Here is a 25,903-nt window from a genome sequence, read left to right as displayed (position 1 = left end):
TTACTGTCAGGTGGGCTCCCATCCATAAGACGTGGTCCAGTGACAAAGGGTGAGGATGAACCTACAGAACAATCTGTATTTTTGACAAAGGCTGTACACAGTAGAGTGCTCCTCTGAATAAAACAAAAACCACAGACACAGGTGCTTTTTTGTTTAAGTCTTACGTGTTACAGGAGTTCAAAAAAATCTCTACTTCTAGTTCTGAGTTACTACAGGACTCCCACAAGGATGGGAAACATTCCCAGAGCAAACAGGTAGACCTACCTTTTTCATATTTTCCCAGTGGGACCTGGTGATAGTTGTTTGCTACTATTGTCATCAACATTCTTTTTAACTTCTTGGAATAACTAAACCCTTCCATAAGTAATCATCCTGGCTGATGCTGTGAGTTCTTCCTTTTGAGAAACTGTAAGAAATGCAATCAAGCTTGGACAACTTCCCAAGCCATCTACTGTATCTCAGCCACAAAGGAGAGAGTTTATGAGCAATTCCTTGCACAGCAGAAAGGGAGGGCTCCTTCGTCTGCAGGATTATTCTCATGTGGGGGAGAAGAGAAGAATTAGGGATTGCAAAGCACTGATCTGGCTTTGTGGCTTTTTCCAACAGTTTGGTGCATGAGTAACCTCCATTCCTGGGCTTGCATAATAAGAGGAAGGGAAATGAGATCTCAGGGAGGGACTCAAAGATCATCAGGCAAAAATCCAACACTAGCTCTTCTTACTAATCCATTTTATGTCATCCTCATTCACACTTCAGCTTCTTTTGCCTGACATGTCTATTAGGATTTATTCAGGAGAAACTCAGAGTGACTCAGATAACTTTCCTTTGGCTTAAGAGTTGTCTGGATTTTAACAAGTCAAACCAGGCATGATGCTATCAGATGTTGAGAAACACAGAACTGAGCTGGTGTCTTCTGGGAACAGAAGACATGACGAAGGCTCAGCATGGCCCTGGAAGAACCTAACTGGGGGAAGATGTCTTACAGTTCCCAGACCTATTTGAAGAGATAAAATTGAAGTTCCATTTCATCTTTCACACTCCTCTGGTGTCCCAGGCAGGGAACTGTCTGAGACAGGTGGGGAAATTTGTCCAAATACAGGATGGTTGGTTTTGCATGTAAAGATTCAGCCCATGGGACACATAGCTCTGCAAAAACCCTGTTTTACCTTTACAAATATGTGCTCCAATGTGGCAAAGAAATAGAAATAGTGATGGTGGGAAACATGACCTTAAAACTAAATGTCCTCTAAAAATTACCTCGGTATTATCATGATAGCTAACTGTTTGATCTGCTGGAGGGTGCTGGAGGGTGCTAGAGGGCTATGAAGATTCTCAGAAGGCTGGAGCACTTCTGCTATTAAGACAGGATGAGGATGTCGTGGTTGTTCAACCTGGAGAAGAGAAGGATCTGGAGAGACCTTAGAGCACCTTCCAGTACCTAAAGAGGCTATAAGAGAGCTGGAGAGGAACTTTTGACATGGACATGGAGTGATAGGACAAGGGTGAATGGCTTCAAACTGTCTGACAGGGGGAGGTTTAGATTAGAAGTTAGGAAGAAATTCTTTATTGTAATGGTGGTGAGACACTGGTACAGTTGTTGTTGTTTGAAGTACCTAAGAATCAGATGAATGCATAACTAATTTTTTGTTAGCATCACACCAGGGCTAATCCCTATCCACAGGTCACCCAGAATTGTCAGACCTCTCCCTGTCATGATTTTGGCCAACTCCCTCGAACTGGGGAACTTCTATTAAAATCTTTCTTAGCATTAGACGTTCAAGCCAGAACATCTCTCAGCTGATTATTTTTTACCTGACCAACAAAATATCTGAGTACACAATTGTCCCATCTAACAGAAAATATTGCTTGTTTATTTTAGGCTGCAAATAAAGAAAACAAAATTTACAGATCTTTCTTTAGCAAAATTCAGAGGTATTAAGCCAGATTCATGTTTTCCCGTTCTTCCTTTCAAATCACCAGTCCTGGCAGTGCTGACTACTGGACTTATATATATATACATACATACATACATACATATATATAGGGAGAGAGAGAGATACATAAATATAGATATGCATATATATACATATATACACTGGACTTCTTAACATATACGTATATATTAACTGGATCTCAGTCACAGGATTTAATTCCCAATTTGTCCAGCTTTGAACTGGCATTTTGCTTTACTGAGACCAACTTTGACATGGCAAAGGCCTAACATGAGGCATGGAAAAAATGAACAAAATGGAAAACTAAACAAAAGCTTCCAGCTTAACAACTTCCCCTACCCAGAGCTATAAACTGTAAACAGTGTAAAGACCCGGCTGAATGGACTCTTGCAGGAGACTGTTCATGTCTGGAGATACCACCGTGGTGTTTACATAGAAAATCACAACCCAGATTAAGGGGTTTTCCCATGGTTTTCCCCAAAAAGCATTTGGGTCATCTGAGTCCTGAGCAGAGATTTCCTCTCTCTGGCTCCTTGGGTCTACCCCTTGGTAGAGCTCTTGAGGTATGATGATGATTCCTGAAAGGCAGCTCATAAGACATGGGCACAGAGAGACTACATAATGCAGATAAGCCACACTTTTATGTGGAAATTCAGAGGGTGGAGAGGAGTAACTGTGACATCTTCCTCAGACCCCCAGTATCTCCTGCCTCGAGCCTCAGTCCCTCTGATCAGAGCTGGAGTCGCTGGGAGGGGTGGGAGTTGCCCAGCAAATCTTCATGGAGTGGCATACTTGGAGAAAGCAGCTGAGCAGAGCCAAAAAAACCCCCTTTTTACCAATTTTTCATCACTAAGAGATGCTAAACACAAATCTCAGTAACATACTTGCTTGAGGGTCATGGTCTGAGCAAACTCTGATGTGAGTATGGAGCATGTGGGTATTTCAGTGCTACTAAAAGTAAACTTCTTAAGAAACAAGCAACCACACAGCTTGGGACCTGGTAAAGGCCACGAATACACAAGGGGTGCAATTCGAGAAGCTGCAGCCAGCCACAGGGTATGTCCTCTGTGATTGTGGTCTTTTGCAATCCCCTTTGCCTTTTCCAATGTCACAGCAGCATGACACTAGGTAGACTTCTGATTCTCTTTCCAGTATCAAAATCATGACTCAAGCCACCACCAGGCCATTACATGTAATAGTCAAGAAATTCTGGTGAAGGGCTGCTATTTCAAAGCCCCAGGGAGCTCATCCTCCAGTGATGGAGTTCAGACTCTCTGTTCCCAAAAGTGTGGATTAATATCTCTTTGATGGGGGGGGTGTTATTCTATTCCAGGGGTTGCAGCATACAGTTTATAAGCCCCAGTTTCCTGCCTGCTGGCATAGCTCAAACTTTGGTGCTGCCTCATCCTTCTGTGCACCCTGGGGTGCCAGAGCTGACCTTGGCGCTAAAAGCCTGGAAAACTGGGTTCAGGCAGTGTTCAGGAATAGGACTCACTCCTGCAAATACAGCCCTGCAGAGGTCAGGGCTGGAAACAAGGTTGTGCTTCGATGTTACCTCTGGAGTAAGTAAGCTTTCTTTTTGTAAGAAAGCAAAGGGACAACAAGGAATTTTGTCCAGAGGGGATGCAGAGGGAGTGTGTCTGTGTATGTGTGTGCAAAGCCGACTTGACACCTCCCCCCTCCTTTCCCCCATAAGGGGGGTCTGCCAGTTCAGGAGTGGCACAGCCTAGCGCAAGTCCTGCCTCCTTCCTCCTCCTCCTCCTCCTCCTTCTCCTCCTTCTCCTCCTCCCAGATGTTCCCTTGTGTGCAGCCATCTGTTGAGCTCCCTCCTCCCTCCTCCTGCGGGGAAGGGGGCAGTCATCTTGCCCAGCCAGCTGCACGCCTTGGAAGAGGAGGAGAAGGGAGAAGGAGGAGGGAAGAAGGGGACAGCTGGCCCCAAGCCTTGCTGCTGCCGGCTCCCGGCGGCGCCCGCTCCCCGCCGTGGGAACCGGCGCTGCGCGGCCGCCCCGCCGTGGGAACCGGACCGGCGGTGGGAACCGACCCCGGCCCCGGTGAGTCCCTCCTTGTGCCCCCATCCCCTCCCTGGCCCCCATCGCTTCCTTGCCCCGCTCCATCCTCACCCTGCCCCTCGCGTGCCCTCTCGTCGCCCCCCCCCCCCCCCCCAGCCACCCCCCCTTTCCCCGGGTGTGCAGAACCATGGGGGGCTCATTTTTGGGGAGGGGGCGAGCTATCTGTATCGAAATGGGCTGAGTCCTCCCTATCACCTCCCCGGGGATGCGCAGGGCCAGCCCCGGGGGTGCCTGCTGGGAAGCCCTCCCCATCCTCAGAGTGCGGAAACTTTTTTGGTGTGATGAATTATTCCTCGCGTGGGGGCTCAGCGGCCGGGGTAGCAGGGTAGGGGGCAGGACAGAAGTCTCGGGTGGAGATAAAGTACTTTTTCTCCACCTCTGGTTTTTCCAAAGGGGAATTTTGAGATACAAGGGGTGCGTAGGAGCCCCCAGCCCGCATGAAGCTTCTCCAGCTGGAATCTCTTCTCCTCTTCTTCTTCCAGTGGAATGGTGGTTTGTAGAGTGCTCGGGATTGCCACGGCTGCAGAGTAATCCGAGCAGCAGCTGGAGGCTCCGCACCGCCTCCCATGCTCGGCTTCGGGGCTTTGATTTCACACAGAGCTCCCTGCCTCCCTTTTTCTCCCTCCCCCTCTTTTCCCGGCCCTCCACTCCCCTCTCAGGGGCTTTTTGTTGGGGTTCTGGTGCTGGGAGGCTCTCAGGGTTTTGCAGTTTACTCAAGGTAAGGGGAGAAAAGAGAAGGGAAGGGAGGGAAAGCATAGAGGGGTCGGCTGGATAGGGTGAAGAAGCTGGAAGGTGCAGAGGGGGGGTCTTTTCTCCCCGGATTGCATTGATAAAGGCACGGCAAAGCTCCCTGCTTGGGAATTTCCCTTCTATAAGTGGATTAAGCTGGAGGGGAAGGTGTGTTTGGGGAGGGAGGAGAGGAAGCAGACCAGGATTTATTCTTTCTGTCATTGAAAAAAAAAGGAAGAAAGAAAGAGGGAAGCTGCTGGTTGTGACTTCTGAAACAGAAGGTTAGAAAGCCCGGGGTTCCCCTCATAGCGCACACACCCTGTAAACTTTTAAGCAGCTCCATGGAAACTTGTTATTAGTGCTGCAGTCATTAAAAGGCGCAGCCCACGGCAGATTTATTAGCTCAGTAAACCACAACACGTGCCAAGCTCTCTGGAAACAAAAGGGTCTGTCAGCTTTAGTCCTCCTGCTTCGTATTTGAGAAGGCTGGGAGGAGAGTGGTGAGGATGGAGCTGGTGGTGAGGACAAAGTTGGTGGCTTGTGTCGTGGGGAAGTGGCATTGCCTCCGTTAACCGACGCTCTCCACCACGGCTAGCGAGTGTAATTTGGTGGCAGCGAAGACATTGGAGCACGGCGAGCCCTGCTGAGCTCACGCTGTTCATCGCGGCAGCGGGACGAACAGCCCCCAGTCTCTCAAATGGAAAGCTTTCCCGGTGTGCCTGCCATGATAAATCAGCTGCCGTGAGCCTGAATAACAGCATTCACTGAAGTTACAGTAGGAAACTTGTCTGGGCGGACACTGTGCCATTGCTCTGCAGAGAGCAGCCGGTGCCGATGGCTGGCGTTGCGCTGAAATATCGCATTGATCGCCGCTCCAAGGGTCAGCTGGCAGCACCGGCTTACTGCAGCGGTAAGGAGCGGAGCGAATACCGGGAGAAGAGGTGCTGGGGAAAGGCAGAGTTAGATCAGTGTCTCGCCGGTCTCTACAGGAATAAGAAGCACGCGGGACGTGTTAGATGCTGGAAGGACCAGAGGCAGGCTGGCATGTCCCTGGGAGGATTTGCAGGCCAAACTTGGCTGGCTGCTTGCTGTCAGCAGCCAGGCGCTCACAGGCAAACTGGGTCGGTGTCTGCCATCGCCCTGGTGCAGGGCAGGGATCATGTCCTATCATGACCCACGGGAGCCAGTCCCTGTCCCAGAGAAGATGTGGGCGGTGCTTGCTCCCGTGTGGGTTATAAATGGCCCAACAAGGACCTGCCACCTCCCATCTCTGGAGCGGGTGCGCGGGTGAGTGATGCTTGACACCGGGGTAGGCAGGAGGTTGGGTGGCAGCACTGGGACAGATTTTCCCTTGCGGCATCCTGGAGCAGGGGAGACGTTGCTGTTTTCTGAACGAATTTGAACAGCTGCTGTCAGAGGCATTGGGGACCAATGACAAAATATGTGAATGATGACAGGCATCCCCGGGGACATTAAGTTCCGATGACAAGTTGGACTGGCAGGAAAGGCTGTAGGGCTGGGTTGAGGTTCTCCTGCATCCCTATTCTTTAAAACTGAGTTCAAGAAATTAACCAGCATTGAATGGGCGGGAGAAAATTGGGACAAAAGAGCTGTAAAACAAAAAACCATTCAAAAGTTTTTTGGCTTTTTTTTTAATAGGAAAAACATTCTGTGCTTCCCCAGCCCCACAGTGAGCAGCCGTGTGTGCCATCCCAGTGCTAGACAGAGCTGGGAGAAAAAAGGTGAGCCACCATCTCGCAGAGGTTTAGAGTTTTCCCTCCATCCCTAACTGCTTTTTTTTATCCTCTTTCAGTCTCTCCTCCTTCCTCCTCCTCCTTCTTCTCCTCTCTTGTTAGCTGGCTGATAGGGAGAAGCAGAGGCTGAAGGGTGGGATAAGACAAGGCATCCTTGTCCGGCAGCCCTCCTGCCCCTGGCACCCCCAGGCTCTGCACGGTAGCTGCAGTATTGGCTGCCTTGGCAGGCTATCAAAAGAAACTTCCGAACACCGAGATGTTGAGGGCTGGGAAGAGATAAAGGCTGGCTTGAGCAAGCCATTTCTTGTCTTAAAACTTGGCACCTGAATGTATCGAGGCAAATGTATGAACGGCACAGCCATTCATTAGAGAAAAACCTTGAGATTTTTTTACTGCAATTTTTTTTTAAATTTCCTGGGAGTTTTCATTGTATGTATGGTGTGCGTTAGGGGAGAAGGAAATATGTGCTCTGGGAATTTCCTCAGCCTCTCTGCTCTGGGGAGCAAATGCTGCAAGAGATTAAACCAACCTGGCTGCCTTAGCATGGCACATTCCTGAGTTGCATAAAGCAGGCTGGAAATCTGTATGTCAGAGTAGTGGCAAACTGGAAAAAAGCACTTTATCTTCACTTCGTAGCTGACAGAGGGCCATGTGCTGTAATGTCTGTGTGCCAGTACCTGTGGGATTTCTTTTCCTTCCACTTTCTCCCGTCCTGCTTCTTTTTTGCAGTCTGTGTCTCTGTGATGTTGACTCCTTTTCCCTGATTCTTGCCAGCAACTCAAACCCTGGAGTGGGGAGAGAAATCACAGAATGGTTTGGGTTGGACCTTAAAGATCATCCAGTTCCAACCCTGCTGCCATGGGCAGAGACATCTTCCACTAGATCAGCTTGTTTAGAGCCCCATCCAAACCTGGCCAACACTTTCAGGGATGGGGACTAATTCTACTGAATTTTGGTGGGTTTTTTTTTACTTTGAATAAGATCATCCTCATCAGAAAAAATTAAGACTTAAAGGCAAACTTGTGTTGTGACAGACAGGTCAAGCTAGATGTGATTCCTCAACCCCATAATGTCTGAAGTGACACATGTGTGTAGGGCTTGTGTGACTAGTCTCCAAGTGGGACAGGAGACATCTCTGACCTCAAAATTGACCATTTTCCTCCCATCCTTGAGAATGAGATGTCTGTAGGAGGGGGCGTGGTGAGGCCAAGTTTCACAGAGCAGGATGGATGAGATCCTTTCTCCAAAAGCCTTTAATCCCAGTGCAAAGGTTCAGTTCATGCAGAAGGTGCAGCCCCTCTGTCTATCCAGGACTAGAGTGTTGCAACCTCTTGCAAGAGATCTCCAATTCAAAGGATTATAGGGTAACTCTGAACCTGGCCAGTCTCATAAAACGGGGGAGAGCATTGCTTTTCTGGACCATCCCCAAATGTTCCATGATGATGTCTCTGTCTCCTGTGTTCACAACATGATGCATGGTGGCCTCTCCTGGCATTGAGGGAAGGAACAGGGTGCAAGGAGTCAGCACCATGTAGCTCTTATGGGGGGCATGTATTAGAATGCTGTGATTTGGGAAGTCTTACTCTGCCTGTCTGTGAAATCAGACCAAATGAGGTTAGGAAGTGGCTTAATACACGGTTAAATGGTAAAGAAAGATGGTTGTCTGCATCCAGATGACTCACAGCATCTCTATGTTATGGCAGAGGTGCCACAGAGCAGTACCAAAAGCAAGGGCCAAAGATCAGGGCAGAATGGAGGCAGGGGAGGTGAGCAGCACAGGTGAGCAGAGGTCCCTGGAGGGGCAGGCATGCTGTTGGCTGTCACTGAGACTGCAGCCATACTTCAGAGTCCATGAACACTGATGGCCAAGTGCCAAGAGGCACTTAAATACTTCTCCACCAAAACCACTTCCCCAGATGTCCCCTTCCCTGTGCCCTAGCCTGACTGCCCATTTTGCAGAAGACAAAGCAGGGCTGGTGTCCCTAGATTGTCCAGACAAGGCAGGAGCTGGACATGGTGCACAAAGACAGCAGTAGCATTTGGCTGGACCAGGTGTGGCAGTGGCAGTGTTGGCTGGAGGTGTCTGCATAGGGTGAGACCAGACTGTTGTGACTTGTCCTCCCTTCCCAGTTAAACACAGGGATGGTACCTCCATCCCCACACAGGAACGAACACCTCTTGGTCCTGGTGCTAGTCATTCTTACGGTGTCAGGAGGGAAACTGAGGCATGCAAATGAGGACTCATGGTAGCATCAGTGGTGAGAAATGGGTCCTGCTGGGGAAATGGCTCTCCCAACCCACTTCAGATGATCTTTCTCCAAAATCCTGCACCAGCCAAGAGGGATTGGAGGATCCTGGGCCAAGGAGGGAAGGAAAAGAGCTGAGGAGATACTACACCACCACATCACTGGGGCAGTGGAACATCATCTGGGGTGGGAACCATGGAGGTGACAATGCCCTGCTGGTAAACCCTTTATTAGTTTTACCTAGATCCCCTTCCCCTTCCCAAATCCCCCCTTCCCAAATCTTGTAGGAGACCCACTAGGTGTAGCAAATGTCTCATGTGCTTTGCTGGGGTGGGGGCAGTTCCTGAAGCCCCAGCTGATGCCCTACCAAGCAGTTTCACTGGCCTTCATTGTTTGCAGCATCACGATTCAAGAATTGTTGGAGGGGGAGCAAAGAAAGGCCATGAGGGGAATGAGATGGGAGCCTCCAGCTGTGCTGTTTGCAACAATAATGGCCAGGATTGTATTTGTTATCTCCTCAGTGGAAGGTCTGCAGCTGCACGCTGAGAGCCACAGACGGCAAAGGGGCCCAGAGATTATTGGGCATGAAAAAAAAAACAACCACAAAAATAAATAAAAAGCCCACAAAGAAGCCTGGGCCAGCTGGAGCAGTGCCAAGGGGCACCCAGCCTAACTCCTGGTCTCCTCACTTTGTCCTTCCTTATTGAAGTCAGCAGCCCCGCAGGGCTGTTAGAAGGGAGGTTGGCAGCTGCTGCCTTTCAGAAAACTAAAGATGCATGGGGTCCTCTTAAAATCCTTCTGCCAGGGTGGGAGGTGTTGCCCAGCCAGGGTGAATTTGTTTTCCCTCTGCCTTCTCATGATTTTTGCTGGTGCTGATGCACCAGGACCAAGGCGCGCTGTCAGTGTTTGAACACCTGGTTTGCAGCCACCTCTAATTCAATAAACTCAATTATCTTGGAGGTCTTTTCCAACCTTGATAATTCTCTGATTCAAGGAAAAATAACTGGAAAGCCATTAGAGCTACAGGATGATGGGGCTGTGTTGAGCTATTTGCTCCTGAGGGATGCATCTCGCCATGAAAGGACAGAGACATCACCCTGGGATATATCACTTTCTCCTTGGCAGCATCCCTCCTCTCATTTGCTTCCTTCCCCCTGCCTAGCTTAGTTTCTCCAGGGGAACCCATCTATGTCTACCCATGCAGCATGGTCCTGCAGTTCAGATCAGCCCTCTGGGGTGGTTGGAAGCAAACCAGGTCAGGGATGTGGGATATATCCATAGACATCACACCTTTCCCTCAGTGACCAGATAGCTGCTCGTGGGTCCTTGCAACTCGCAGTTTCCTGGGGTGGAACATTGTATATGCCACCCTGGATATGTGTCTGGCATGTGGCATTTTCCAGCTGGGCACAATGACATGGCTAATCAGCTCTTTTAACAGCTAAAACCAAGTATCCATCATGGGTAGGTTTCACCTCCCTGTGCTGCACCTCTCAGCATTCCTTGCTATCATATGGTGTTCATCCCAGAGTGCATTCCTCTGGAATTATATCATGTCTCTGGGAGCTGGTGTGCAAGGAAAAAGCATCATTGTAGCAGAATCCAGCACAGGAACCAGCTGGACAGTCAGGTGTGCATCACCAAGGACTGAGGCTTTAGGAGAACCTTGCTGTGAACATTTTAGCTTTCAATAATTGACTAGTTAAGAAAGAAGGAGGGTTTAATCCTGCCCAGGTTACTACTGTGATTTGGTAAAGCATGGGTACTCACAGGTTCCCTTTGTGCCTCACAGTGAGTCCTTGGGCATTGGAGATGATCAGGCAGGGGGATCTGTTTGTAGCTTCACCAGGTCTTTCTACAGTAATATGCATCAAGACTGGCATAAAATTGTGTAAACCTCTCCTTTGGCTATGAAGCACCATGTGAAGGGCTGGTCTCTTCCCGAGTTTGTGCCAAAATAATGGAGACCTCCCGTTCTGGGACATGTCACTATGATAAAAATTCTATTTGGGCTGAGTTTGAGGTGTGTTAAGAAAATATTTGTGTTCCTGGCTGAGATGAGGTCTCTGTTATACTCAGTGAGTGCCAGGATAGTGAAATCTCCTGTTCCTTGAAATGCTCACAGTTAAAAACCAGAGGGGGGAGGACGAGAAATAGGGATTGTTGTGGGTAAAAGAATTCAGGGTGGTCATGGCCGGGGTGATTTTAGCTCAAGTCCTGAGCTCTTATATCCATTGCAGGTACCTTTGATTGATTCTGTGCAACTCCAGGCTGCTGGGAAGCAGTGTGTGGCTGCCAATGCTCCCAGTTTGAGCGGTCCTGCAGCTGGTATAGCCAGGAGGCAATGGTGGGGCTGGGATGCTCACATCCTGTCTGCTCCCAGAAAACCCTGTGAATCCCTCCTGGTGTTACTGGGAGGTGCTACACCACTCCAACACCTGCCTTCCCCTGCCCCCAGCCGCTCAGGAGGTTTGGCAGACAATTTCCTTTCAGGAATGCCCCCTCTGGGCACAAGCACAACCTGACTTGAGGCTGGAGAGCAAAATTGCTTTCAAAAGCCGTGGGAGACTAATTTCTCCACCTGGAATAAAACTGCTGTTACCCTGAAAGCTTCCTGGGCTGAGCAGAGGAGGGAATTTTTTTGCAAACCCTGGTGCCATGGTAATTTAATTCCTAATTTGCCCATGCTGGAGGTAGCACCAGAATTTTCCCACTCAAGGCAAAATTCCTGGGAGTTGGGCTGCTGTTTGCTCACAAAATGTGGCTTTTCAAGGCATGCAGCTCTCAGGGTGGCAGAAATTCTATTTCAGCCATGAATGTAAATGAGCTGGAACTTACAGTATGGGCTGGCAGACCTGCCCGCACATGTTTCCTTTTGTCAGAGACCAAAATACACCACCCTGCACCTTGATTTCCTCCTTCAGGGATGAGGGATGCTGGAGGGGGAAGCTTGCACAAGTGGAATGAACTATTAGCTGTTTAAACACTAGGATGTTAAATTATCTGTGACCACTTGCAAAGCAGATGGGATTTGTGACATTAACAGTTGAAACAAAGATTATTTGAATAGGTCTCTCCATTTCCTTATTAAATAAAGGAATTTTTTTTACATTTAAAAAATTAGAGCAGAGACTTTCAGTTGAGCAGGGGTGTCAGTCTCTTCTCCCAAGTAACAAGCAATAGGACAAGAGGAGACAGCCTCAAGTTGCACAAGGGGAGGTTTAGACTGGAAACTGGGGAGAAATTCTTTACCAAGAGGGTTGTCAAGCATTGGAATAGGCTGCCCGGGGAAGTGGTCGAGTCACCATCCCTGGAAGTCTTTAAAAGATGCATAGATGTGGCACTTGGGGACATGGTTTAGTGGTGGATTTGGCAGTGCTGGGTTAACAGTTGAATTCAATGATCTTTTCAAACCTAGGTGATTCTATATTTGAAAACAGACCCATGTGGAGCTGTAGGGTTCCCTCTAGATCAATCCTACGTGTCTTCTCTGCAGCCTGCGTGGTGAGTTGAGGGGAAGTTTGGTTTTGGCTTTGGGGTTGTGAAAAGCTTCTAATGCTCAACAATTTGGCTTTGCCCTTGGTCATCTTGTCTACTCCATCCCCTGTAACTTGTACAAAAATCTTCCTAAAGGATGGAGAACACGGGTCAGATGCTCAAAAATCATTGCTGTTTTGGCTCAGTAATTTCTCTATGTCCAGAGAGGGGAAAAGTGAATGGAGATAACTAGGGTCTGGGTAAAATGAGGAATGGTGTCTTGTTTTTTCGTTCATTGCCCCTTCTGGCTGTCCACAACCCAAATTCCATGGGTTTTGGTGAGATTCAACTTATGCAAAGACAGACCTGATGCAGAGCAGTGAGGTTCTTGCTCAGATCTGGGAGCAGAATCTTGTCTCTCTTTATCCAGCTTCTCCACTCTTCACTAGTCTCTACTTGGACACTGAGCCATTGACTTCAGCTGTTTGAGTATGACCATCCAGCCAATTCCTTGTCCACTGAGTCATCCGTCACCAAATCCATGTTTCTCCAAAGAGAGTAGGATGTTGTGTGGATTAGTGTCAAATGCTTTGCACAAGTCCAGGAAAACAACATCAGTCTCTTCTCCCATCCACCAACACTGTAACAGCGTCATAGAAGACCATGAAATTTGTCCAGCTGGATTTGCCCTTAGTGAAGTCGTGTTGGCAGTCACCAATCACCTCCTTATTTTCCATGTGCCTTAGCAAAGTTTCCATGAGGATCTGCTCCATGATCCGTCTGGGTAAAATAATTAAAGCAGAAAGAAATTCATGGAGAAATATTTTCTTTTTTCTTTCTCATTCCCTGCATTTAATTCTGATTTTTGCCACTAAGCAGGAAGATGGAGTAAAAAGTGCTCAGGCACCTGCAGGAGGATTTTTAGCTCCTGTTCAGGCCCTTGGTGTCTCTTTACATTGAGCCATAAGGGCTAAAGCCACCATCCCAGTGTCTGAGTATCCCCTCATCCCAATGCTTGTATGCACTGGTGAGGGAAACAGGGTTGCATATCCCCTTCTTTATATATTGGGTAATTGGGGATGGCTCTGCTGTCTGAGAAGCTTTGTAGTACCCAGTGATAAAACCATCAGTGTGAAGAGTGATAACTTATCTCCCAAAAGCGACTTGTGCAATATCTCCTGATGGAGGGCTCCATGAAATCAAGTGTAATTTGGAAGAGCCAAGGGACTAATTCTCATCCTGCTGTTACTGACACCTAGAATAATTCCACTGAACTCTCTCAAACCCATCTAAAATGCAGGATCAGACATAAAAAAAGATACTTCTTGGATTCCCATTATCTTTCATCTCCCTAAATCCAAGTCATAAACACTGAGTATAAAACCAGAACTGCTTGAGAAGTGTCCTCCAAAGCAGCAAACAACAAAAAGTAAGAACTGAGTCAGAAAACACCATTCCAGTTTACACCAAAGCTTCTCTCTGAGGTTTAATAATATTTATTGACGGAGTATATACAACTCTTTCCAGTGTGCATGTGGGGAACCTTTCTGCAGGAAGAGCCAGTCTGAAGCAGATAAGGGAAAAGCCTGGGTGACCTCTACTTTCAATGGATTCACCAAAAAAAAAAATAAAAAAATTAGTAACCTTGTCAGAAACAGTCTCTTTATTACAGAAGAGGGGGTGTGTCTGCAGTTAAGGGTTTAATGGTCTCTGGGTGTAGGCTGGTTTGAGCTAGTTTTGCTGTTTGCTCAAACTGGTATATGAGATCTGGAGACCCAACCACGATTTCATCTGTGGCGTCATTTGAGCTCAGCCTGGGAGAGTCCACACTGGAAAAGTGTAGCTGCTGCTAGTGCTGCACTTTAGACGGTAATTATTCTAATTTTACAGAATAATTAATGGGTGGAGAAGTGGGAGAAAGATCTCTGATGCAATTTTGTTGTCAAAGAAGCAACTCTGGAACATCCTGGTGCTCTGGAGCCACCATTCCAGCTGCCAGTTAGCCTCCCCAATATTTAAAGAGAGGATGAGCCAACTCTCTCTTCTTTTTTTTTTTTTTTTTTTTTTCAGTCTGGAGGATTTATGGCCTCTGTCATAACCTATGTACTTGTTTCACTTTCCAGTAAAATTCCTTTTCCCTGACCCCAATTAGTGTTGGCAGCCAAGTGAGCCTGGTGAGCTTTGCTATAAAGACTTCGTTTTTTCTTTACTTGGCTGATGTAAGAGGCAGAATACAATCCCAAAATTTTCATTCTGATGAAATACTATTGCTAATACAACTCCCCTCTCCTTTGCTAGAACAACAACTCTATTTGAGATAGGTGGACTTCTGCCCTTCCTTTTTGCCTCTTTTCTTTGAAAGTTGCTCTATTTGCTGTTAATCCAGAATTAATATTGGAAAAAACCTTGGAAATTACCAGGATCTGTCCACCGTGCCTTATAGATTCATGTCATTTCTGATCTGCTCTAACTGTAGGCTGCCATGGAAAAGACAGATCCTGTTTTTCCCACTCCTGTGTCACAGCTGGTAACCCTGTGGCTGATCACCCTGATTTGTTGAAATGCTGACCCAGTAGAGGGGAAAGAGGAAGCTTAGGGGTTTTTTGCTGGATGAGTGAGCTGATCTAGTTCATCCCAGTGCACCTGGTTATTGTGTGGAACTTGGCTTTGGAAGATGCAGCCAAGAATGGGGTGGGAAGCAGTAACAAGGGAGACTGGGCATCCTATTCTGCCATGGACAAGGGATAGAGGGTATCTCCAAGAATGTGTCTGGTCTTAGGTAGGTTTCATCCCCTTCTAGAGCAATTCCTTTCCCTTTACTCCACCGTAGAGAGAACTTCGTGTTTTTGCCCTTCTTACTCATATACCTCAAGCTTCACTGGGTGATTTTGGGTCTTCAGCCCCAATTCCAGCTGTGACACTTTGCTGAGGCGCATGTTCAGGGAGGTTGAGGGGTGCAGAATGAAGAATGAGGCAACTGTGTCCCTACACCATCAAACAACAAACTTTAAAACACCTCCCCTTGTATAATTTTTTAATTATTCCTTGAATTTTGGCTATAGGGAATTCCAGCTTGGTGGTTGCCAGGGCAACTGGAGATAGCCCAAATATCTGCATTCCCAATGAGGGGGACCAGTCCTCAAGCAATGGGTTTTCATCCAGGGAGGGAGGCATTAGCTCATCTCCGTAATGAGAAAAGTCTTTAAGGGAGAGGAGAAGGAGGAAGTCAAGTGTAATGAGAAACATTAATTTCCAACAACACAAGGAACAAGGCTTTCCTCTCTTCCACCTTTCTCCACCATCAGCTAAGACCTGGGATTCCTCTGCAGTCTGGTTTTAAAATCAGATTTTAATATTGGGGGCTTTTTGGCAAGGAAATCTCAGTGTGAGTTTTCTGTATGGGTCCTGCCACACAATGTTGCAGTGGATCAGCATAGCAGGGATAAGGTATCAGGGCATCTGCAGGCTCAAGGAGGGATGTGGGATTGGGGAGAAGGCTAGAACCCTGCTAGGAACTTGATCCAACATTGGCTCCATTAACCACCACTGGTTCCTTGAGGTTGTCTCAGAGCATTTGCCATGCAGAAAGGATGAGCAAGTTATAAAAATCAGAGCCCTGCAGCCACTATGGGCACCAGAAACATGGGGGACGATGTTGCACCCCCTGCAGCTTCTATTGAAATCAGTGGGTTCAACAAGTCCCCTAGGCCTGTTAGATGGCCAAAACTTATCACTGGGATCTCTGCACACCTCAACAGCCATAGAAATGAAGATGTCATCGCTGAACCAGCCCCAGGGTGGGCTGCTTTGTCCCAGTGACTTTCCCCTCACTATTCCAAGTGATGCTGCTGATGGTTTCTGGTCCAGGGTGTTTCCCCCAGATGAAGCTCCCCAGTGCTGCAAGAGGATAACTCCTCTTCCTTTTACGAGGGGATACCTTGGCTTCCTGCCTTTATCAACAAAGCAGCTGGTAGGCAGCAATCCAAAGGCAATTTTATGTAGTTTCAAATGCACACTGTACACAGATGAACTGTAAATGCCTGGGGCATGTTTCTTTCCCCATTTCAAAGAGAGCTATCGATTGCTCCACACAATGATAAAGCATGCCTGTACCTGACTAAGGTCTTTGTTGATTATCTGGCAATGCAGGAGTCTCTTTCTTGGATTGGAAGATGACCAGTAACTATTTCTCCTATCTTTCATCGGTGCTATTAACCAAGTGGCATGTTAGCCTGTGAATGCTTCATACTGCTCCATAAGGGAGTTTTTAACTGGTAGTAATGGATTGTATCCCATCTGCAAAGCAATTGCAGAGCCAGAAAGGGAGAATTTGTGGAAGTGCTGTGAGGAGGGAAGAGGCAATATATGCTATGCAAATACCTCAGCTGAGCTTTGTGTGCTGCATTTCAGCTGTGTAAGGTTTTATCTTTGCTGCTGGTTGGAGTGATGAATGTTGCAGTGGGAGTCACTGTATCTGCCCACTTCTGGCAATCATTTTTGAGGCTGATCAGGAAGGGAATTCCCATGTCAAAAGGGGTTTGAGCAACCACATATCGAAGCCCAGCACTGGTTTTGATTCTTGTCTCAGTTCATAGAATCATAGAACAGTTTGGTTTGGAAGGGACCATTTAAAAGCCATCCACTCCACCTCCCCCACAATATGCATGGACATCTTCAACTAGATCAGGTTGCTCAGAGCCCCATCCAACTTGGCCTAGAATGTTTGCAGGAATGGGGCATCTATCACCCTTCTGGGCAACCAGTGCCAATTTTTTACCACACTCACCAAAAAAGATTTCTTACTCACATCTAGTCTGAGTCATCCCTGTTCTAGTTTAAAACCAGCGCCCTTTGTCCTATCACTACAGGCTCTATTAAAAAGTCTGTTCCCAGTTAAGCTAGGACTTTGGAGATTGTCCTCTTTCTTCAAATGCCCCAGCAGGAGATTATGAAGGCCTTAGCAGCACTCGGAAAGTCAAATATCACACTGGTCTGTCTTTGGACTTGCTGGTATGTGATTCAGCTCCCATCAGAGCCAAAACAATGCCATGAGGAACTGAACTGGGCTTTTGAAGAAGTTGGGAGGTACTTTCTGTGTTGAGACATCAAGCAGGAATAGCCACTGGGTGAAATCTGGGAGAAGAAATACCAGTAGGCTGAGCTGACACTAATGCAGGTACTTCCTGTGAGCCATTTAACATTTGAGTTTTTGCAGTTTCAGTTTACAAGGAGCTCCCCACTGCTTTAACTTTCCCTGGTAACAAAACATTTCAATGCACTCCAAATGTAGCCTCATGAAAAAAGAAAAAGAGTAGTATTTGTTTTAGGAGGGACTGCAGAAGAGAGCAAGCTATGTCTCTGTGCAGAACCAGAGGGGATTAACCTTAATGTCATTAGGAAAGGGATATCTGGAAACATGTCTGCAGAAAAGAGCTCTACCCACTGTGTCCCCTCTGCACACATACGTGTTTTCTCAAGAAACACTTGAGATGGGCTGAGACTAGGGCTCATCTTACGGATTTTCTGTTGTTTCTGTAGAATAATGGACTCCAGAGAATTACGTGCTGGCCTTCAGCAGTGGTTTGGTTGCAGGCAATTTGGCCAGAGTCCCAGTCTCTGTTCTCTATTTGCAGGAGGTCTGGGAGACACTGCCAGACAACTCATAATGGTGGTCAGGACAATATTTCTGCAGTATTTTTTCCCCTTTGCATTTCTTTTGCATATTGGCAAGTAGTCCCCAATCAGTCTCCTGGGAATGAGAGCCAAGAAGATCACGCTGAAGAGGGAGAGAAACTGATGCCACAGGGTGGGTGAGGGAAGATGAAGTGTGAATTTCTAGGAAATGGTCTTGGGAACGTGCAAGGGTTATGGGGAAGGTGCCTCAGCTAGATCAAAGAGTGCGTGGGAAAGATGATACTGCAAGGAAATTAATGAAGTGCTTTTAAAGAGTGGTGGGAAAGGTGAGAATAGAGACCAGGGGGGCTGAAGTAATGATGGGAACATGCATTTAAAGGGGCGTTTTTTAATTTTTTCTTGTTAAATAAGTACTTGACACATGACTGTCTGTTTATGGCCAGCAGCATAGCCAAGGACTGATGCTGACGGGTCTGCTCACCTGGTTTGGTGGGATTTTTTGTTGCTGGTCTCCTGGAGACCTTGTTTGTAAGGCGTGAGGAGTCATCACCCATGACTGCAATGGGAACCAGTGAGGTCAGTCCTTGCTGCCACTGCTGACCTTCAGGATGCTGGCATGCTCCAATTTACCTTCTCCAGAAATGCAGAGCGAAAGCTTTTTTGGCTGTCTCTTGAAATCACACAGCTGCTGTTGCCCACAGTTGTGTGAAGGAGCTGTTAGGATGGGATCTGAAGATGTCCAGCAGAGCCAGGGAGGTGTAGATCAGCTCTCTACCTCCATTGTCTGTGATGGTGGAGGGACAGAAATGTTTTGGATGGAGGAGGGTCAAAACCAGAGGGGTGGAGAGAGCTTCTTGCTTGCTGGTATTGTTAATCAGAGAGAATACTTATTGTAATTAGCAAAGGCTCCCCAGAGGCTCTATATGAAGCAAATTGTCTCTCTCCACTGTGCAGGAGGCTGAGCCCACCACAGCAAAGTCTGGGTTATACTGAGCAACCCTCAGTTCCTCTGTTCTGCTAGGTGAGGAGCCAAGGGGCTGTTGTCTGTCCTACTGCCACCAGCCCAAGGAGGGTTGTTTTTAGCCACCTGATAGAAAGCCATGATCGTACCTACCTAAAAACTTCTAAATTTGCATCTGAAGTCTAACCAAGGGAGACATTGTGTCCATTTGGGCAGTAAGCAGGTGGCCTTTTTAGCTGTTCATCCCAGATGTTGTTTTGATGATGCCATTATCTCTATTCCCTACAGAAAATTTGAATGGAACTTTGCTTTTTCCTCTTCTGATAAGGTTTTTGGACACCTAAGACTCCCACAGTCTAAATGATTTCTCCAACCTGTCAATTCAGGGTCTTGAATTCGGTGCTCCCAAATCTCACAGGGATGCTCTGACATGAAGACCTTTGTATGCTGAAGTTTTCCAGATTGTAAAATGACTCAGTGTTTGAGCTGTTATTTAGCTTCTTCCATGGTCCTGTCAAAAGGATGCATGTTGGATAGATTGTGCTTTAAGGCAGCCTACTGTTCTTGCAGCTCATTTCCACTTTTGTCTTAACTTGGTTATATGTGCAAAGATATGTTGACCCAATTTGTTTTCTCCATTAAGTTCCCACTGGGGTGTTTGGGATATCCATGTTATTTAAGGGTATTCTTAACCTATCCCTTTGGAAAGAAAGAGGAGAAGAATGCACAGCTCAAAGAGTTACACATCTTCCATAAAGTAATTTCTACAGCAGTTAATCTCTTTTCTTATTGCCTTATTTTCCAGGTACAATGCAGTTCCTGGCCTGGTTCAATTTGCTGCTTCTCCTTCCTTGTTTTGGTATGACCAAAACCTGCTTCCCCGGCTGCCACTGTGAAGTGGAAACCTTTGGTCTCTTTGACAGCTTTAGCTTGACCAAGGTGGACTGCAGTGGAATAGGCTCACATATTGTTCCTGTCCCAATACCTCTGGATACCTCCTACTTGGATCTATCATCAAACAAACTGGAAACAATAAATGAATCAATGCTTACGGGCCCTGGATACACCACACTGGTGAGTCTTGACCTGAGCTACAACAAAATTGCCAAGATTTCCTCCACAACCTTCTCCAGGCTTCGGTACCTGGAGTCCTTAGATCTGAGTCATAACTCTTTGGAAGTCCTTCCAGAAGACTGTTTCTCCAGTTCTCCTCTAGGTGACATAGATTTGAGCAATAACAAGCTCTTGGATATAGCTATGGATATTTTTGCATCAAAAGGTCAAGGAAAATCCCTGAATGTGGATCTATCCAATAATATGCTCAGCACAATTACAAGGCACCATAAAAAGAGCATCCCCAACATCCAGAATTTAAATCTTTCTGGAAACAGGCTAACATTTGTGCCAAACCTTCAAGGCATTCCTCTCCGATATTTAAATCTTGATGGGAACCCTCTAGTTAAGGTTGAGAAAGGAGACTTCACAGGGCTGAAAGATTTGATTCATTTATCCCTCAGTGGCCTGCGTGGCTTTCAAGAGTTATCTCCTCATAGCTTCAAGGAACTCTCAGCCCTTCAAGTTCTGGATTTATCCAACAATCCCAACTTGAGTTCACTGACTGCTGAAGTTATCTTTGGTCTGAACTCCCTACAAGAGCTCAACCTCTCTGGGACAGGTGTGTCGTCCTTGCCAAAGACTGTGCTGAAATATCTGCCTTCCATCAAAAGCATCACCTTGGGGAAGAACATACAGTGTCTTAAGACTATCAAAGAAGGACAGTACCACCGACAAATTGGGCTGACCAAAAAAGAAGTCCTCAGTTGCCATGACAGCCATGGGTCCATAGCAGCAGCACCTTATGTTTCGTGATGAAAGCTGAGGACAAGAGGGGGTGGGACAGGGAGGGTGGAGGGCCATGGAATTTGTACAGGTGTCAGACTGAGATGGCTTGCAGTGTGCCTTTTGTAAAACTGTCAATAATTCATATATTTGTATATGCCAATAGTTAGTTGATTGTGCATTTTATAAACTCTCAAATCTTGGCCCACGTTATCTGCAGGCTCCAAACTTTACCTGGTGCATTTTGGTCCTGCACTCATCATGTTGGCCAAGAGCAGTGATGCTGGACAATGGGGGCCAAGCTGCTCTGCAGGTCCCATAGTAGAACAATCAGCCTAGAGCAAACCTTCATGCCTCAGACATGTTTGTAGGAGCAAAGCTACATCTCTCCAAAGCACACACCAAAATGTACCAACTCAGTAGCTGCTTACTTACAAACCCATGCATCATCCTTTTTTTAATTATTACTCCCCAAAATGTGCCTTCTGGATGTTGCCCTCATTAGCAGCACCCTGTTCTTTGTCATGCACTTTCAGTCTTGAAGAAACATTTCCAGACAAAGCTGAACACAGGGTGCTCCTAATGTGCTGGGTTTTACATGTTACTTGCATAGGTGTGCAACAAAACCTAAGTCAATGACTTTTCCCACAAGTTTCTCCCTGTTTTTCCATCCTTATCCTTTTCATGTCTAATTAAATTAGTTTCAGCTTTGGCAACCTCTTGTCCTTTTAACCTCAGCAAACCATTGCTCAGAAATTATGTGCAGCAGAGGAAGGGAAGCAGAGGGGTCTGCCAACAGCCATATCTCATCCAGGAACCAGCCTTCGATGAAGGAGGTTGCAAAGGGAAGAGATCAGGTAGCCTATCTTAGAAAAAAAAAAGAAAAAAGAAAAAAAATCCCTCCTCCCTTTCTGGGAAAGCTTGGAAGGAAGGAAACTTTGACAGGGATTCTTGTCTTGACAACCTTATCAAACCAAGATGCAGACCTAGAGGATATGAGAGTAAGTTATTTCCATGCTGACATTCCCTATCTGAACACCACATCTGCTACTCATCTGGGCATATGTGAGGCAACTTCCAGCACAAAAACGCTCTTGAGAATGTGCCAGGGGAAGAATTAGCACTGATGTCAGTGACCGTGGAGCACTTTGCTTATCAGAGAAAAGATCTTGAGTTTTTTTCCAGAGTCGTGGCTTTTCTTTCTCTCACACAACTACTTGGCAGACAACCAAAATCTGATAAAAATCCTGGTCCTCAAAGATTTGATCATTTTTTACTCCACTGTTGAAATGCTGGCAAAGAAAAGGGGAGTCCCTGTGGACCTTCTTCTCCTCCAGGCTAGGAGAAAGTGGGAGAAGGCAGCTCATGATGACTAAATGCCATGCATGAAGCCTTCAACTTGCTTATAGCAGCAATGGATGTGACTGCTGAGGTCTGGTCCACATCTGGCAAGCTCTGTCCTGGGGGATGGGGTGTTGTGAATGGGGTCCTGCTTGAACTGACCTGCAGTTTGATCTGTAAACCCAGCCTTGTATCAATGTTTGAAACTGATACAGGGAGATGGATGTAAAGGTGATGCAGATATAAACCCATCTCGCAACTATCCTCTGGAGTGTTGGAAGAAGCTCAGGTTTCATCCTCACACGCCCGGTGGTCTTTGCAAATGGAAACTCTGTTGCTCAAAGCAGCTGACTTCAGGGATGGTTGAAACCCACTGGCTCCACAAAAGTCAGAGTCAACGCCTCACTTTGGATACTGAAATCTGTCTCTCACATTTCCACCTATGTCCATTTCAGTAATTTGTTTGGAGACCTTAGGGTGGGATTTTTACCCCTTCCTTCAGTGTTGGGGCTTTTACCCCTCTACTGAGCCTTAGCAATGCTCAACCAGCATTCACAGTCACAGAAAACACATTGATTTTCTTAAAAAGGCAATGGGACTGCTTATTGGCAGAGATCTTGAAGGGAACAGCAACCAACTGCACTGCAAGATGGGGGCAGTTTGTGATGAAAGAAGTGGGTTTTTTTAGTTGATCTTGCCTTTTTAAGATAATTCTTTTCTGCTGGCAGAAAATGTATTTTTTTAAAAAGAGAAAATTGTTTAATTTTTTAAGTCTGTACATAGATGAAACATTAGGGGTATCACCTACTGTCAAAGTTACTGTCTTTTCAGTGCTGTGGTAAACTTAAAACTCAATGTGACAATCCAATTGAAGACTGCAAGATTTCCTTGTATAATCTCACGCTAGCTGCTAGCTAAACTAGTCTTAGCAAAAGCTGGCAAATACTGTCGCTGTGTAAGTTCGTTTTTTTAAAGAACCTCTGCAGCATTGTAAGACTTTGTGATTACTCACAATATAATAAAGTGGTTTGGAGGAGAATAAACCCAGATCCCCCAGATTTATTGCTTTAGTGGTGGGAGGGTGACAGCTGTCACTGAGTCTGAAGTGCAATACAGCTTATCTCCCCGCTTTGCTTATCCTCATCACTGTCATGGGTTTTGCATCTCCAAACTGGGGGCAGGATTTGTCCCACTGTGTTTGGCTCACCGTGCTCTTCACTGGCAGAAAGGCTTGAGACCTTCACTGGTTGACTTGAAGGAAATTAGGAATGCATGGCAATGAAGCAGCACAAGAGTATGTCACACAGATTCCCTGCTCCAGGATCTGCTCCAAAGGTTGTAAGAAATAGCGGAGACCTCTTCGTGGATTTAGCCAATCTGGGACATGGTCTGCTAGTGTAGAAAGGCTGGATTTGTAGCATGGGTGATGTGGGGAGAGGCCACACACAAGTCCCTGGAAGTGTTAAAAACATGTGGATGTAGCGCTTAGGGATATGGTTTAGTGGTGCATTAATGGTTGGATTCCATGATCTTAGAGGTCTTTTCCAAACTTAAGGATTCTATGGTTCTGTGTGTGTGGAAGGGAGCAAATGGGTGCAGAAGCGATGCCATGGCACAGAAAGCAGCAGACTGCCAGAGTGCAGAGCTTTCAGCAGTGAGATACACATGATCCAGTCTCAGCAACGCTCTCTGAGGAGTGGGGGCTGCTGCATGGAGGGCTAAGGGCATGCAAAGCCATTGTACCTAAAGAATAAATAGAAACCTCTCTGGAGGGGTCTTCCTACTCTTAAATAGTAAATTTAATTTTAAGTACTTCTTGATGCTGTGTATAAAAGTGGTGCAAGCAGAGACTCACTGAGTAAACTGCCTCTGTGTAGCTGCAGCGTTCCTGTTCCTTCCAAGCCTGAAGGAAGAACTGCATCTTCCAGCCAGGCAGGCAGAGCTGCAGGCTGCCCGGAAGAAGCTGTTAGTTCTTCATCTGCTTCCTCAAACTGCACTGTCCTCCAGGATGACGTACAAGGTACAGTCAGACTATAACCTGGGGGGTGGAATCACCAGAAGAGGCCAGATATTGCTCATAGAACTATTATGGATTGTAGGGAAAAGCCACCACCAACCATTAGAGATGACAGCTCCTCTGCTGTTGACCATAAGGCTGTGACCATTAGATCTCCCTCCTTTTGGATGGAATCCATTCTGCCCTGGGCTGTGGGTTCAGTCAGAGCAGTGGAGAATGTCTTCCTCTCCTGAGGAGGGACACTGTCCTCAGACCCATGGGTCTGAAGCTGTCTTTTCCTACCTCGTTGTGAATGCCCCACATATATGATGCTCCTTGTCCCTCCCAGTACTCCTTTGGGGCCTTGCCTTAATGTCTTATTTTTCTAGTGATTTTTATTCATTATTTAATAAATTAGTTAATTAATTATTTCTATTATTGTTAATTAAAATATTATTTTAATTGTTGTTAATTAAAACATTATTTCAATTGTTATTTAAATACCCTTTCCAAAGTCCTTTGAATGGGAAGAAGCAAGCAAGCCTCCCTCAGACACATGAACCTCCACACTGCCCATGTATGTTCCCTCTTCACCAATGGGGTGTGAACATCTGAAACAGTACTAATGACCCCACAGAGGAGGAAAGGCACATGGTGGCTTCAGGGTTGCATAAGCTGAGGAGGCCCTCATGCCAGCTTCCTGAAGCTGCTGTCAGCTTGATAAAATGGTGTGGTGGGCACCTAGTGTCAGACATAAACCAGCCACCCATGCCAGGAAAGCCACCCATGCCAGGAAAGCCAGACAGGTTGGTTAGCTGCAAGTTTTGGCTGTCTCCAGAACCAACTCAGCTCTGTGGCCAGATATGTTTGCCCTGGCAAGCAAGATGGGCATTTTAATTAGAGGCTGAACATTTTTAGAAGCAGGAAAACCTCAGCAAATGCTGGGCAATAAGGACAGGCTGGGTTAGGGAGGGGCAAGAGGTGGCTGAGCTAGCATTTGCTTGCAGTGTTGTCTTCTGGAGAGTTAGCAGCAGTTCACTCCTCTTTCCAGCACATTGGGAAAGACATTGAGGGTCAATTACCCCCATCCACCTTGTGCCCAGGGCAGCACAGGACAGAAATTCTTCTCTTCATTAGAAAACATGCATCTTGTAGAAGCCAAAAACTCATTTCCTTCTCATCAGTCTGCTGGAGCTGTTTCTCCTGGCTGTCAGCTGCCAGTCCACAGAAGTCCCTCGCTAACTGATTATGTGACTGACTTCATAACAGCAGTAGGTGCTGTCTCTTTTAAAAATAGCTGCTCCTCTGTACATTTTCCATTTTGCAGGAGGTTTTTATTTCCAGCACGTTTGTTTCACACAACCCTGGCTTGGTCAGGCAGGAAAGCATGGATGCTCTCTTGCTATGCCAGAAAATAATGCTGCATGGCTGGGCATAATCCTTCTGCCTGCCCAGGAGTCTGCCTCCTGGGAAAGTTTGGGGTACCAAAACCCTCTGCCCCATGCATGTTTATAGAGCATTATTCCTGCTCCATCACCCCGAGATTTCCTCTTCCTTCCTTTTATGAGTGGACAAGCAGACCTGGGAACCTGATTAAAAGGTGGAAAACTGGAGCTGAAACTAGGCCATCAGATAAATCCTTTCCTGTAATAAGCAGGGAGTTGGAGTACCAGCCCTTAATCACAGCCTTTGTCTCCTAGCATTTGTATGCCTGTGTGCACCCATCCTCAGCGCCAAAACAAACCCTCCCCCCTCCTGCCCCATCCCCACCCCTGCACTGCCTTTCATTAATGGGATTAAAATAAAAGTGGTTCATGCTGCCACAGAGGAACACCCCAGAGAAAGCAGCAGCCCGCTGTGCTGTTGTGCCTGCACATCCCTCAAAAAAGCCTTGCCGGGTGCAAG

The 25,903-nt window shown here is 46.7% G+C and overlaps 1 protein-coding gene across 6 annotated transcripts; it reads left to right on the top strand.

Annotated features, from left to right (window-relative positions):
- The first annotated feature begins 3,693 nt into the window (after positions 1-3,693).
- TSKU (tsukushi, small leucine rich proteoglycan) lies at positions 3,694-25,293 on the top strand. Of its 6 annotated transcripts, none has more exons than XM_051779930.1 (4): positions 3,854-4,003; positions 6,410-6,492; positions 12,169-12,254; positions 19,628-25,292. In XM_051779930.1, exon 4 carries the CDS (start codon positions 19,633-19,635, stop codon positions 20,689-20,691), a length of 1,059 nt encoding a protein of 352 aa, XP_051635890.1. In that variant the 5' UTR covers positions 3,854-4,003; positions 6,410-6,492; positions 12,169-12,254; positions 19,628-19,632; the 3' UTR covers positions 20,692-25,292. The 6 variants fall into 6 exon arrangements, with proteins under 6 accessions (XP_051635885.1, XP_051635890.1, XP_051635887.1 ...); XM_051779929.1 differs by lacking the exon at positions 3,854-4,003 and adding an exon at positions 4,819-5,660; XM_051779927.1 differs by lacking the exon at positions 12,169-12,254 and having other exon boundaries at positions 3,860-4,003; positions 19,628-25,290.
- Positions 25,294-25,903: the final 610 nt, after the last annotated feature.

This window comes from Manacus candei, unplaced genomic scaffold (assembly GCF_025592945.1).
Source record: "Manacus candei isolate 608988 ecotype Guabito, Panama unplaced genomic scaffold, ASM2559294v1 h1tg000014l, whole genome shotgun sequence".
Lineage (NCBI taxonomy): Eukaryota > Metazoa > Chordata > Aves > Passeriformes > Pipridae > Manacus > Manacus candei.
This window is presented reverse-complemented; position numbering and strand designations above follow the sequence as displayed.